Source organism: Diabrotica virgifera, chromosome 3 (assembly GCF_917563875.1).
Source record: "Diabrotica virgifera virgifera chromosome 3, PGI_DIABVI_V3a".
Classification (NCBI taxonomy): Eukaryota; Metazoa; Arthropoda; class Insecta; order Coleoptera; family Chrysomelidae; genus Diabrotica; species Diabrotica virgifera.
Window position 1 is genome coordinate 106,706,789 of NC_065445.1, and position 15,605 is coordinate 106,722,393.

The 15,605-nt window shown below is 33.3% G+C and overlaps 1 protein-coding gene across 1 annotated transcript in view; it reads left to right on the plus strand.

Moving 5' to 3' along the window:
* The window catches only part of LOC126882019 (putative inorganic phosphate cotransporter), a 94,341-nt gene that overhangs the window by 40,755 nt on the left and 37,981 nt on the right, over window positions 1-15,605 (plus strand). Inside the window, exons 4-5 of the mRNA XM_050646795.1 lie at window positions 137-354; window positions 8,389-8,538. Coding sequence (XP_050502752.1) covers window positions 137-354; window positions 8,389-8,538 — 368 coding nt within the window. The remainder of the gene's footprint in view (window positions 1-136; window positions 355-8,388; window positions 8,539-15,605) is intronic.

The following is a 15,605-nucleotide window of genomic DNA, read 5'->3' on the forward strand; positions in this document are numbered from 1 at the left end:
GGCTAAATCGTCTCATGATAAATTTTCAAACAAAACAATACTGAACAAAAACGTAACGTCAGGTGAGACGATTCATGCACAATCTCGCATCAAATCCCCACCAAAAACGTATCTAATGAATCACCTATTGTTTTAGGACAAGTTTTAGGCAATTGCATATCAATGCCAATAGCTGGCATAATATCCGATTCAGGTTTTGGTTGGCCGATGGCCTTTTACTTTTATGGAACTTGTGGAATGATGTGGACTCTTTTATGGTTTATATTCGGATCTAATGATCCTGATAGTGATAATAGAATATCGGAGGAAGAAAAGATGTGGGTTAAATCTCGAATACCAGACAAAAAGGAAGAGGTAAGTTATATTTTTTCCGATTCAAAGTAAACTGTTTCAAACCGATATTTTATAATACAAGCTTCTTGTATGCGTTTTCGGCGAAAAATTTGTAAACGCTTTGATTTTAAACCAAATAAATGGCGTTAGAGCACAATTCGTTTGCTCTTCTTTCTTACGCCAACGTTATTTATTATAACTTATTCATTATGCGAAATTAATCCAGCTTTGCTCTCCTATAACCCATCCTGCAAGGAAAAATATTTGGAAAGCGAGGTCCAGGAAGAAGAAGAACATCCTGGTTAAAGAACCTCAGAATCTGGTTCAACACAACATATTATGTGAAGATTTTCCGCGTTGCTGCAGATAAAGTGAAGATTGACATGATGATCGCCAACATTCGTCATGGATAGGCACATCAAGAAGAAGAAGAATTCTCGAAGCTTAAAGACCACGTACCACTTCTAAATCAGAGTCATCTCATTTACCATCTTTCTTTCTCAAATATGATGGACAGTATATATAGGACAAACATCGCAGTGGTTAAAACAAAGAATAACGCAGCATAAAAGTGAATGCAAAACAGAGGTCACACATTAAATTTATCAGATGACAAGATCTTGGATATAGAAAACAACAGTTGTTTATAGTTACTATAAAAAATACTAGTCCTCGAAATGTACCACATCAACAAAAACAAAAAGTTAATTAATTATACAGATACTTTCAAAATATTTCTACGTAGAGTCATATGTAAATGTGAAGAAGACCAGGATGAAACACAATTTGGTTTCAGAAATGGACTGGAAACCCTTCTTCTTCTTCTTTAAGTACCGTGCCCAAATTTTTAGGCGTGGGTAGCTTCCATAACAATTTGCCGATATCGTTCTCGATCTTGTGCGCCATGTAACAATTGATCTGCTGATAAGCCAGTCCATTGACGAAGGTTTCGGAGCCATGAATATTTCTTTCGACCAATTCCTCTTTTTCCGTCGATCTTTCCATTGAGTATTAACTGCAGCATCCTGTATCTGCTACCTCTCATTATATGTCCCAGATATTCAAGTTTTCTCTTTTTTATCATCTTCATTAAGTCACCTTCGCCTTGACCTACTCTGTTTAAGACTTCTCTGTTTGAAATGCGTTGAACCCAAGATATTCTGAGCATTCTACGATACGACCACATCTCAAAGGCTTCTAATTTGTTCATCATGTTAACCTTCAACTGGAAACCCGGGACGCACTTTTTGCACTAAACGTATCATTGCATAAATGACGATATCAAAGAAAAGACGTCTTTGCTATATTTATTGACTATAAAAAGGCCTTTGATCGAATACAGCATCACAAATTAATTAAAACAATAAAGGATAAAGACATTCAAAAATTATACTGACGTCAAACAGCGACAGCTTGCATAAATGGAAAATTAACAGAAATATGTAAAATACAAAGAGGTGTCAGACAGGGTTGTATACTGTCCCCGCTGTTGTTCAATTTATATTCAGATAGAATATTTGAAGATGCGCTGGATAATTTGGACGGGGGTGTAAAAGTTAACGGAATTCTGAGACTTAAATATAATCAGATATGCAGACGATACAGTTATTTTAAGTGATGACATAAATGGATTACAATGCCTTTTAAATGCCATTGACGCAGTGAGAAGAGAGTTTGGCCTAAACATAAATTGTTCAAAAACATAATACCTACATGGTTTTTAGCCTTCTGAAATATCAAGATTTACGGTTATATGTTGATGGTCATATAATCTAATGAGTACCCAGTTCCAGTGGCGTAGCTGAAGATTGCGGGGCCCCCGCGACAATTTTTGTGGGCCCCCGCGACAATTTTTGTGGGCCCCCGTATTATAAACATAACGACAACTAATAACAGTATAATTACTAAAATAGGTGTAAATAACAATATTTGGCCTTTCTTTAATAAGTCTTCATTAGTTAGTGTTAATAGATTTTTTGGGAATAGACATGAAAACCTATTATGTCATGTATCTTAATCCGACAATCCTATTAGTAAGTTGTTGCAACATTATATCTAAAATTACATTGAAAACATTAACTACAAAACTTTTTTGGTCCAAAAGTTATTTTTTCTTCGCAGCTGAGCTCATCGTAAAATTTTTTTACACGTTTTATGTGTTTATTTTTAAATTCTGGTATAATACCCCACTAGTCTGCTATTCCTGCTGCGTTTGCTAAAGTTTCTAGAAGATTATCACGAGATTTTTCAAAAAGTTGAAGGGCGACCGTTAACTCTGCTGTTTCAGATTGCAAAAGTGTTGATGTTAGATTAATAAAGTTAAGTATTTTCGATTGAATAGTAATGTTTACGACAAATTCAAAATGATTCATATTATGCTCTAATAAGTCATTAACTTATAAGTTTTCATCGTTTTTTAAATAGCAATGAAATTTTCGTTAAAGATTTCATTACTTGTCGGAAAGCTCGACGCAAAGCCATAACAGCATCATGTCTGGATGACCACCGGGTTTCACATAACCTTTTAAGTGTTGGCAAACGCGATGGATCTAAAGTCATAATAGTACATAGTGATAATAGTACATCGTATCTTTTAATACCTGCACTAAAAAACATAATTTTTTTAATTATATCCTAAAGAAACTAATTCCTGTACACTAACAACGGTAGGTTAAAGAGGTTCAAACCATTGGACTTACCATTTAGAGTAAACTTTTATACTAATTAGTTAGTAGTTATAAAATGTAATTATTTTCTGCACAACTTTATAAAAATTGTACTTTGATTTTACCAGTGGGTAAAATCTTTCTTGTCCTTAGTCAATGTAATCACTTTTGTTTATTGTTGACACTCAACAGATTGCAAAATACATTTAAATAAAAAAAAACCAACAACGGCATCATTCCACACTAGGTTCAGGTTATGGGATGCACAATGAACATAGGAAGCTATTTTTTCAATATCAGTTAATACGCCTTTGTATGCCTGAATTTACACCACTCATAACGCTTGCCCCATCATACCCCTTTCCTCTGAAGTTGTGGATGGAAAGGTGCTTTGATTGTATAAATTTTAAAATTTCATTTATAAGACCTTCTGCACTTTGGTCTAACATGCGAAAAAATCCCAAAAAACTTTCAACAACTTCTGCTTTAGAAGATAAATCATTTTCATCGCAAGTTACATACCGGAAAATAAAATTAAGCTGATCGTGTGTCGAAATATCTTGAGTGGTATCAAGAATTATTGAATAAAAACCTTTTTTTTTTAATTAATTAATCAGTTTCTTGAGTGAGCAAATTTATAACTTCGTTTTGTATTTGAGGCCTCAAGTAATTTGTTTTTTTTAAGTTATTGTTTTTATCGATTAATTTAGCTAAAACAGGATCATATTTAGCTAGTAAAAGAACCACCGACAAAAAATTACCTTTTTGAGATTCACTTTCATCTAAGCTACGAACATGTCCACGAAAGTACGAAACGCTAAATTGCACCCGAAAAGAGTAAGAGTTGCGTTGATTATCCGCTTCATTACTTTCTTCCAAATTCCCTATTTTGATGCTTATTAGGAAAATATGTTTTGGTCCCCAATTTAAAGAAGTAGAAGTATTAAGCCTGAAGGCTTTAAGGGGCCCCTCCTAACGTCGGGGCTCCCCGCCTTGCGGGCCTATCAGCTACGCCACTGCCCAGTTCTAAATATCTTGGTTGCCATATTACTGAACCACTAGATTCAGATAAAAAGATAAAATGTAGAATTGAGATAGCCCGCACAACATTTTTAAAAATGAAGTCGTTGTTCTGTAATGATAATTTGCAACTTCAACTTCGAAAGCGCATGATTAAATGTTACATTTTGTCAGTCCTCTTATACCGTGTTAAAGCATGGTCATTAAAAATATCCACCATTAATTGTTTGGAGGAATTTGAAATGTGGCTGCACAGACGTTGGTACACTAAAAATACAATGGACGGCTATGCTGACACAGGTAGCAGTCCCTAGAGAGCAAATGTTGCCCGCGAGCTGCTTGATAACATCAAATATAGAAAGATGGCCTATTTTGGACACGTGGTAAAGGGAGACCGATATAATATTCTTCAACTTATTATGATGATTACAATCGTAGGGCGCAGAGGAATTGGTGAAAACAGGCCTCTTGGTTGAAGGATATCAGGGAGTGGACAGGAATAAAGAAAGCAGAGCAACTATTTAGAATAGCTCGAGACAGAGACAGTTACGCCATGTTAATCTCCAACTAGGGCAGTCAATGAGAGTATTTGGCTCCGAATTCCATCCTACTACATCGATTAACTTGATATTTTCACAGTAAGTAGAGAATAGCTCAAGAAACAAAGTCTACCCTATGCCGATGTGTGCTTTTATCTTGGGGGTGGTTCCCACCCCTTCCCGGGGTGGAAAATATTTTGGGTAAAATAACTAGGGTAGTGGCTAGAGCACCTAATTCTGAGCAAAAACTGTTCTATAAGTTTTTTTTAAAAACTCAATATTTTTGAGTTATTCGTGGTAGAAAATTGGTCATTTTCTTTGAAAAATAACACCTGTTCCAACGGTTTTTTGCGAATATCTTAAAAACTATGCACCTAACGAAAAGAACTATATAAAATATTTTTGTAGCTTATAAAAAACAAAAAGATTAGTTCCTTCACAAATCTTCTAGTTATAATACAAAAAGTGATATGGTAGGTGAGATGAGTTTGTTTTTTTTGTACATGCTCAAATCGCTGTATTCAACTTGAAATAACAGAGAAACGGTCGGTTTTAGATGTTTAATGCTTCCAATGCCTTTTGTAGTGCTTTAAAAGACCTTTAAAATGAGCAATATTTAATGTCGATTACATTCTAGCTAAGCGAGATATGCTGAAAATAAAATTGATGACTAATGTATTTTAAGAAAAAATGAGAAATATATTTGAGGAGCTGAGTATCAAAGACGGACTACTCCATTTTGTACTTTTTGCAGGAAAGCTGAAAAACTGTAGCGCCTTATATTCTCGACATCCAATTTTGATTGTTTTTATGAATATACTTCTAGCATCTCTGAATACTTCTGAATAACGAAAATGTAAATATATTTATGGTTTATTCCCTAAAATCAATAAAGAAAATGGAGTTGGCCGATCTTGCAACCAAGCTCTGGAGCTGTCCGTTTTTGAACCCAATGTTGACCATTTTTGTCAAATAGTCTCTTCCTGGCTTAATTTTTAGATGCTTCAACTACGTTCACTTGCATTTTTCGGAAAAATAACGCGAAAATATTTAAAAAACACACAAAAACGGTTAAAATAACGTCGTAAACTGTTGCAAACTTAAAACGCAATGGCCACTCTCAGTAGGTTTATTCTAGTGCGCATGACAACGTGATGGAAATACTACCATTCGATTGGCTGTAACGGAGTAGTCCGATTCTGCTACAAAATCAAGTTGGAGCTGTCCGTTTCTGAAACTGATGCTCGTTTTAAAATGCAATTTTTTGCATTTTCTAGCCCCTTTTGACACTAAAGCAATTCAGATTTGAATTCCTCGGAAAAAATCCTATAAGACTGTACCTTTAACTCAATTTTGAAAAAAAATGGAGTTGTCCGTCCTTGATACCAAGCTCCTCATTTAACCCCTCATCCATCAGAATTTAAGTGCACCGTTTTTCTTCTACAATACTTTTTATTATAGTGTTATTTCTATGTTTAAAGAGTTGGACGGGTTTAAAATTAACGGTTTTTGAAAAAAATCAGATCAAATTATAGAGCGCATTTTTAAGTTTTTTAAAAATCTTCCTTATTCTCCATGTAACTCAAAAATAATAAGAGATACGAAAAAAATATACCTTACAAAAATGTAGGGTTTTTCTAGATAAAAATTTTTGTTTTGTTTTACGTTACTGTATTTCTTATCATTTTCAAGTTACGCGGAGAAAATGGAAAAATGCACTTTATAATTTTCTTATTTTTTTTCAAAAACCATTCATTTCAAACCCGTTCAACTTTTTGAACATAGAAATAACACTATAATAAAAGATGTTGTAGAAGGAAAACGATGCATTTAAATTCTGGTAAATGAGGGGTTAAATATACTTCACATTTTGTCTTAAAATACGTAAGTCATCAAATTTTTGGAGCATATCTAGCTTAGTTTGAATGTAATGGGCCTATAATATCACTCATTTAAAAGGTCTTTTCAAGCACTATAAAAAGTATTCGTGGCATTATATCCTAAAATCGACTGTTTCTCTGTTATTTCAAGTTGAATACACCGATTTGAGCATGCACCAAAAAAACAAACTTTTCTCACCTACCATATTATCCCTTTTTGTGTTATAACTACATGACTTATGAAGGATCGAATTTCTTTGTTTTTTTATGAGCTACAAAAATGATTAATATAGTTTTTTTAGTTAGATGCATATATTTTAAGGTATTCGCAAAAAACCGTTCGCAAAGGTGTTATGTTTCAATGAAAATGGCCAAATTTCAACCCCGAATAACTTAAAAAGTGTTAAGTTTTCAAAAAAAAATATAGAACAGTTTTTGCTTAGAATTAGGTTCTCTAGCCACTTCCGTGGTTATTTTAATCAAAAAATTTTCCACCCCCGAGAAGAGGTGGGAACCACCCCCAACATAAAAGTACACATCGGCATTCATAGGGTAGACTTTGAATTAGGAGATAAGTAGAGGCTCCTCCCAAAATTTCAATAAAATCCATGCAGTAGGATAGAATTCGGAGATAATAGCCTATTCTTACTCCCATTGACTGGGGTAAACGTCAAGGGGATTGATAAAAGAATAAAACAGATACTTTTAAGTTAAGTGTCATGTACTGCAACCAGAGAACAATGTGGTCCTTGCTCTCTGCTGCAACTTTAAATTTCTGATAAACTAAAAACATCTAAGATCTGGTTTGATAATAAAACTAGTTGGTTCTAATGTAACATGTGAAAAAAAAAAAAGGATGTGTGTGTACTTTGTACGCACGTAAGAAGTTATACTTCTATTATATGATTTAAATGAAATTAATATACTTTTTATTTATATTTTGTTTAAATATTAAACTAATTTATACTTACTACTTCTCAAACATTTTTATTAGAACAGTGCCAAAAATTAAAATAATAAAAGAATAAAACACACACAAACACATTAAACAAGCCACAAATGATGTCTGAACATTATTTGTCGAAAATTTTTTTAACTAAATACGTATTTTCTGAAAATGCAATTATATAATAAATATACTTACAATCATAAAATGTATTAAAAAAAAACAAAAAAGAAATTTTCTATTGGGACTCGAACCAGCGCTGATAAGAGCAGTTGGTATTGGAATTCATTCGCCTTCTCCGCTTAGCCACGGACACTATGTGTCATTATTTACGAAGATCGACTAACTAAACGGATTAAACTTGTGATATTTTGATATTTTGAAAATTGATCAAATTATTTTAATTTTGAATTGAAATGATTTAGAATTGAAAAAATACAACAAAACATAGAGTAAAAAAACAATATATTAGGTGAATATTGATAGAAATTTTGATGGTAATCAAATTATATAAATAAAAGTATTACATACTATGTATTTTGGCAGATCAAATAGGTAGGTTTATACTCATGATACATTAACAATTATTACGTACCTGTTGCTTTTAAAAACTATTTAAAAGTCACTACAATATTATAAACTTTTTTGTTTCTGTCCTCACAACAATAAAACTAATATATTATACATTTGTTTACCTTTACCTTTACCTCCAAACCACAGCTGCCATATCGGATAATTTTTGACATGTCATTTGAACATCCAATCAGAACAAAGTTATAATGCGCATGCGCCGGGCTGATAGGTTTTAACATATAAAAAAATCACCCTCTATCACCGGTAAAGAAGTATAACTTCAAAAAGGACCAAAATAAGTGCCGCTTCGGAATTTCGTGGAGCAGCATGTGTTTGGCCGATAGAGTTAGTTAATTTTGTAATGTTCCGGATGAAGTTGAAAAAATAAACAATCAACGAAATATCGACTAACTAATTTTTATTTATTTTAGATCTCTCCGACGCCATGGAAATCTCTTTTTACCTCAGTACCTTTTATAGCCATAATAATCACTCACTGTGGTCAAAACTGGGGATTTTGGACCTTATTGACAGAGATTCCTAGCTTTATGAAGTATGTTATGGATTATTCAATAGCAAAGGTAAGTAATAATAGTTATTTATGAAACAGTTCGTGAAGTATGCTTTTTGCGAACGTACGCGATGTTTAGAGCACGAGCGACAACGGAGCGAGTGCTATACATCGTGTAAGTTCGCAAAAAGTACTTCACGCCCAGTTTCATACAATATTTTATCTACGATAAACAAATAAAAAACTGTAACTCTTCGTCACTGGAATTCATTTCTATTCTACAATTTTTAGAACTTTGACATTTAAAAATTCTAATTTCTTTCAAACCACAAAACTGTCAAAATTTTTGTTGTAATTTATTGCTCATTATGTCATCACCATGACAAAGCGAAAGTTATAGTATATTGTACAACAAGTGAGAAAAAAGACATATTTCTCACGAGCGCAGAAGTTTGTTGCGCAAATCAAGCGAGGGAGAAATATGTCATTTTCTCATGTGTTGTACACTGTACTTTTTCTATGGATGCGGATTTGTCAAGAGGTCAAACTTCAAAATTAAATAATTTAGGTGCTTTTAGTTATATTATATGCATAAATTGAAATAAAATACATATACATACATGTATGTATTTAATATTCTTAAAAATTATATATCTACGTTATTTATTTAAAATTCTAATTAACAATTATTTTTGGACGGTTTTGAAAGGTATTTCTTGGTAAGTTTTCTTCGACACATTTTGCAATGGCCGACTTTTCTCACCGGGTGAGAAATTGTTCGTTTTGAATGTATGTATGTAGTGAGAGAAGTTGTACATTGTATAGCATCCATAGAAAAAGGATATTTGATTATATGAAAGTGTGCCAAAAACAGTGCGAAAAAGTAAATCCCATTTAAAATACATTGTTACTTCACGCACACTTTAAACGCTTCACGCACTGCTATCAATAATGACAGTTTTCACAAACTAAAAACTTATACATAATATGACGTTTTATCTCGTCGTTTCTCTCTCTCTTCTCCTCAGTCGTTTCCTCATTGCTAAGTGTCGTGATTCCCTATAATACGAGCCACTATCTCTTTCCATCGGCTTCTGTCCTGAGCTTCCCTCATGGATTCAGAGAATGTTTTTCCACTGGCTTTCTGTACTGGATCCGTCCATCGAGTAGGTGAGCGACCTCTACTTCTGCGCCCTTCAACGTTTCCCGAAATTATAAGTCTCTCAAGATTATCATCACTTCTTGTTGCAATATGGCCGAAAAATTTTAAGACGGTGGAGAGGCAAATAGAGGAAAGTCGAGTCTGAATATTAAGCTCTTGGAGCTATTAAGCTCTTGGAGGATTGAGTGATTTGTTTTGTGTTCCGTCCGTGAGATCCGAAGCATTCTTCTCCAGCCCCACATTTCAAAGGCGTCAATCCTTTTTCTGTCCTCCGATTTCATTGTCCATGTTTCGGATCCGTAATTAAATATGGGAAAAATTAAGGCACGTACTAATCTTATTTTGGTGTTCTTCGACAAGGAGCGATCTTTCCAGATTTTCGATAATCGACTCATAGCGTTTATGGCCATACCTATTCTCCTACGTATTTCTGTTTCACAAGATCCTGTATTACTGATGTAGGATCCTAGATAATTAAACTCGTTAACCACTTCAAACTGGTCTAAGGCTCCTGTTGTCTGAAGTGAATTTGAATAATCTACTATCATAATTTTTGTTTTTTGTTTATTGATCTTGAGACCACATCTATTGCTTTCGGCTGCCACTAGCTGCAGCAGGCTAGACATTTCTTCTTCGGATGCAGTTATTAATGTTGTATCATCTGCATATCTGAGATTTGAGATCTTCTTTCCTGCTAAAGAAATACCGCCATTCCATTTATCGAGTGCTTTTCTCATTATGTATTCCCCATAGAAATTAAAAAGACTTGGAGATATAATACATCCTTGTCGGACTCCTCTACCTATTTTAAAAGCATCGGACTTATGGTTTTCAATTCTTATTCTGGTTTCACTGTTCTCATATAGGCTTTTCACCAGAGCTGACAGATGATCAGGAACCCCCATCTCATGTAGAACTTTCCACAAAACTGTCCAGTCTACACAGTCAAATGCCTTCTGATAATCCAGAAAACAGATGATCATCGGAATTTTGAATTCTCGTGCTTTCTCAATGAGTTGTCACATATTAAGAATTTGCTCCCTTGTGCCTTTACCCTTCACGAAGCCTGCCTGTTCTTCTGGTATTTGTCTATCCAGGTATGTCTGCATGCGACACTTGATGATTCTCAACAGAATTTTACTTGGGTGTGAAATTAGTGAGATGGTTCGGTAGTTAGTACATTTTGTGGTTACGCCTTTTTTATGAATGGGAGTAAATAGTGCAGTACACCAATCACTGGGCCATTTGCCGATTCTCCATACATGATTGCACAGTCTCCACATTAATTGGAGACCATGTTCACCCATGTTCTGTAAAATTTCTGCCGTGATGTTATCGCAACCAGGTGATTTATTTCTTTTAAGGTGTTTTATGGCTTCATCGACTTCAGACATTAGAATATCTGGTTCTAGGGTTGTTGTTGAGACTTGTAGTGCTGTTATATGATTAATGTTAGAGGTTTCAGCTTTATAGAGTTCTGTACAGTATTTCTTCCAAGTCTCCAGAACCGCATCCATATCGCTTACCATATTACCTGTCTCATCCTCTATAGCGTAATTTCTGGGTTTTAATTCCCGAGCCAGTAACTTTACTTTCTGAAAGAGATCTCTTGTTTCATTTCGATGTAAGTGGATTTCTACTTCCTGGCAAATGTTACGACACATATTTGTCTTTATCTTTCCGGCAATTTCTTTGGATTTCTCTTGATAAGCTTCGATAGTCGTTTAAATCAAAACTGCCAACTTTAAGTTGCCTTCTTTGTTCTATAATTTTCCATGTTTGGTCACTGATCCATGGTTTACGACTGTTGTTTTTTATGGGTTGGCGACTTTGCTTAGCTGTATCTAAAATATCTCTTTTAAAACCTCCCTAGAAAGTCTCGATATCATCTATGGGGGTAATCCTTGTCCCAGTTAACACTGGGTTTATTCTCTCTTTGAAAGTTAAAAGTTCAATCTCTGTAAACCCGGGAGTTCTAGAAGTGGGCTTGTGTTTGTTTCTAAAACGTATTCCGAATACAGCTACAAGGAGTTGGTGGTCGCTTCCACAATCTGCACCTGGATAAGTTTGATAATATAATATGACATAGAGTAGATAAACAACTTTGTGCTAATTTTGCTTTATTTATACTATAATACGGTCATTACCAAGATAAGCTTAGACACCAGTTTCAGATGCTTGATCAGTGCGTGTGTCGTGTTGTCGCAGTTTGTCATTGGTTAGAAATTAACGACACACACCGATCAGGCGTCTTAAACTGGCGTCTGAGCTTATCTTCGGAATGAATGTAGTATAGTCCAGATATTCGTTTTCATCTTTTAAATTAGTACATTCTTTGACGGTTTTTGCGGTAAATTTTAAAGAACCGCTTGGATTGACATGAAATTTGGCATACGTATAGCTTACATGTCAAAGAAAAAAAGTGATATTGTGCCGATGTGTGCTTTTGCTCTGGGGGTGGGTATCACCCCTTCTCGGGGGTGGAAATATTAAACCTCAAAATATCATCAGAAATCAATAGACATTTCAATTCTCAGTAAAAAATGTTATATACGACTTTTTCGGTAAATTGATATTTATCAAGTTATTCACGATCGAAATTGATGATTTCCTACATGGAAAATGTATGTTTTTGAGTGGATTTTCAAAAATAACTCTAAAATTATGCATTTTTACGAAAAAGTCATTAGGATCAAAAAGAAACCTTTTAAATTAATGAATTGAGTGGTGTTCTTTAAAATATTATAGCAATAACACTACCTAAGTTCAGGGGCGGCTCGTGATAGTACAAGATGGTGAGGCACACTACACTTGAGGAATATTATTATTATGGTTAGCTTCTCTTTAATAGCCGAAAGGTCGATTTTGTGACGTCATAACATCACAGAACAACACCGTATTTATTTTAAGGCTTGCAAACCATATTAAATAATAATTTTATTAGCAAAAGAATAGCAACAAAAGCTCTATGTCTCTAACAGGTTGATATTCATAGTAGCTGTTTTTTAGCTAAAAATAACTACTATGATACCATACCACATATCAAAACAGTATGAATCAGATGTTTCGTCCTTCCTTTGTCTCATCAGCGTTGTACAGCCATATTAAGCAAAATTTACATTATATACTACATGACAACAACGGACAACTGATTGTGTTATTACTAATCAGTTGCAAAAATGAAGTTATTGCACGCAAACAATATACCTACAAACACGTGATAATTTCATTTTAGAACCAATCTTATATTGTAAATGTATTGAATGTAGGGAAATAGAAACAAGCAATAAGCAAATTACTGTTATATTATAAGATTGATTTTTATGTTAAATAAACTAAGGGTTAAATTTTGTTTTTTGGTTTTTTTATAAACAGCGTGCTTAAAAGTAAATGAATTATTATAAAAAAATCATGATTTCTAAATTTTTTATTAATTTATTTATTTAATTAACATTGGCAAATGGCATACAGCCAGTCACAGCATGATAACATAATATATTCTAAACATCTAAACTAATATCAAGAACTCTAACTAAAACTATATTATAAAACTACAATACAAAGCTGTAATAGAAAACAATGATATAAAACTAGAGTATCAAAGAAGTTATTTTAGGCAAAAAGTTAAATAAATTATTTATAAATCCTAATAAAACTGATTTCTAAAATTTAAAGTTTTTTATAAATTAAAGGAATTCTGCGAGACTTCTGTTCTGCAAAATGATCTATTACCTCGTCTATAAAAGCGACCTCATCCTGTGATTTTATAAATGATTTTTCAATTGAGATTTTTGCCATATTGCTCAATCGTGTCTGTCCAGTTGTATTTCTGATATAATTTTTAATCCTTTTTAGCGCGGAGAAACTTCTGCAAAAGCACTTCTCACTGACAACACAACACAAATGCATAATAATTTAAAAACTTCTGGCATACAAAGTTTTAAATCATTATCATGAAAAAAAGTCAACATTTCACAAGGGGTTGCGCAATTTTCTATTATATCATTCCCGTATAGAGCGGATAATTCCGGTTTTAGTTGATTTAGATAAAAAATATTCTTATACTGCGTTGTCAAGTTTTCTAATAGATCGTGTGGAAATTCTTTTGCAAAAATAGGAAATTTTGAAATATTTAACAAATCAAAGAAATGTAGTTTTTCAACTCGCAAAACCTAACCTGTATTTGAGTTATTATTATTATAATGTCAAGAATTTCAAAAAAAATTGTCTTAACTGTTGAGTTTTATCAGCCATTTCTACTCCCTTACGACGTTTCGAGTGTAACGCAGCTGTATCCAGTTTTTCATAAATTCTATCAAAATAAATAGCGTTACTTCTAAATTCACGTATTTTACTTAGGGTATTTTGCAGCAAATTTCTGGTCTTAACAATATCTGTATACCTATTTTGTAGAATAGAAAAAACAGTATCAGTTTGATGAAAAATTAATGAAAATATTTCTAGAAAAAATATGTTCTGAGGATCTTCTAAAAAAGCTTTTAAACCTACTGCTTCTCTTATTTATTTTTCATCAAAATCACGAATATTAATAATAAAATGAAAGGTCTCAAGCAATTTATCCTTATTATTATTAACTGTTAGAACTGCGCGTGAAGTAAAATTCCAGCGAGTTGCTACATTAGAAGGTATACGATTTCCTCCAATTTGTTTTAACACTTGGGTACGCTTTGTAGATTTAGAAAAATATGAAGAAAATCCGGATAATGTTGAGAAAAAAACTTTAACCTGTTGAATTGAACTGCACGCGTTGCTTAAAACTAAATTAAATACATGTGCATAGCAATGAATGAACATTGCTTGTGGCGCTATAGATTTAATTTTTCCCTGTAGACTGTAGACCATTCACTTCTCCCGACATAACAGAAGCTCCATCGTATGTCTGACCGACTAATTTATCATGCAAGTTAAACTTTCCGAATTTGGTACATAAAAACTCAAACAAATCTTGTGCAGAACGCCCGGAACTTACATCGAAAAATCCCATGAATCGTTCGACTGGTTTATCGTTTATTATGTAACGAAAAATTACAGATAGTTTGGATGGCAGCTTATATCAGTTGTCTCATCTACCTGCCAGGAAAAGAACATGGATTTTGAAATTTCTTCCTCAATTTTTTTATTTATTATAAAAGCAATTGAATCGATCAACTAATTTTGTATTGTTTTAGATGTCCCAGAAAAAACCGATCTACAGTCATTATCATTTTCTAAAAATGTTTTTATATTACTGTCAAATTTACTAACAAGAACAACTAACTCTTTGAAATTCCCACGATTTAAAGATTCATTAGATTCATCATGCCCCCTGAAAGGTAATTCTTGAAAACAAAGATGTAATGTAATATCTATAAGACTTTTTAAAATTTGTCGATTTTCTTTAACCTTAGCATTAAAATTTTCAATGTCCCTTTTACGCGCATTGTCTACTGCTGTGGCGATATTTTGCTTTTGATTTCTCATAAGAGTAAGCTTGCAATTTGATGTAATATGTTGAGAACTTTTATTGTGTAACAATAGACTCCGAGACAAATTTTTTAAATCAGTATAACCACTATTTGACCAAACTTTCTCGCTAGTATTAGTTGGTGCAAACAAAATACATGCCCAACAAAACAATTAATTTGATGTTATACTGCCAGTAAGCCAGTCAAACTTTTCGTACCATGAATTTTGAAATCCCCTATTTGGTTTTCCGACGCCACCGATAGAAAAAGACGTTTACTTAAATCTGGAATGGGTCGTTTTATCATTTTTACTATAAATAATTTATCTTCATATGAATGACTTGAAAAATTCTGCTGATTACCTAAAAAGTTTACGGGGTCACAAGTATTATGAATATTTACATTTACCTGATTGAGTTGTAAAATAAAGCATTCAGCTGGAAACTCATTCTGCGAAGCTCTTAGAGCAGCTGAATATAGAAACCAGTGGAGAAACATTGTTAGGAATAT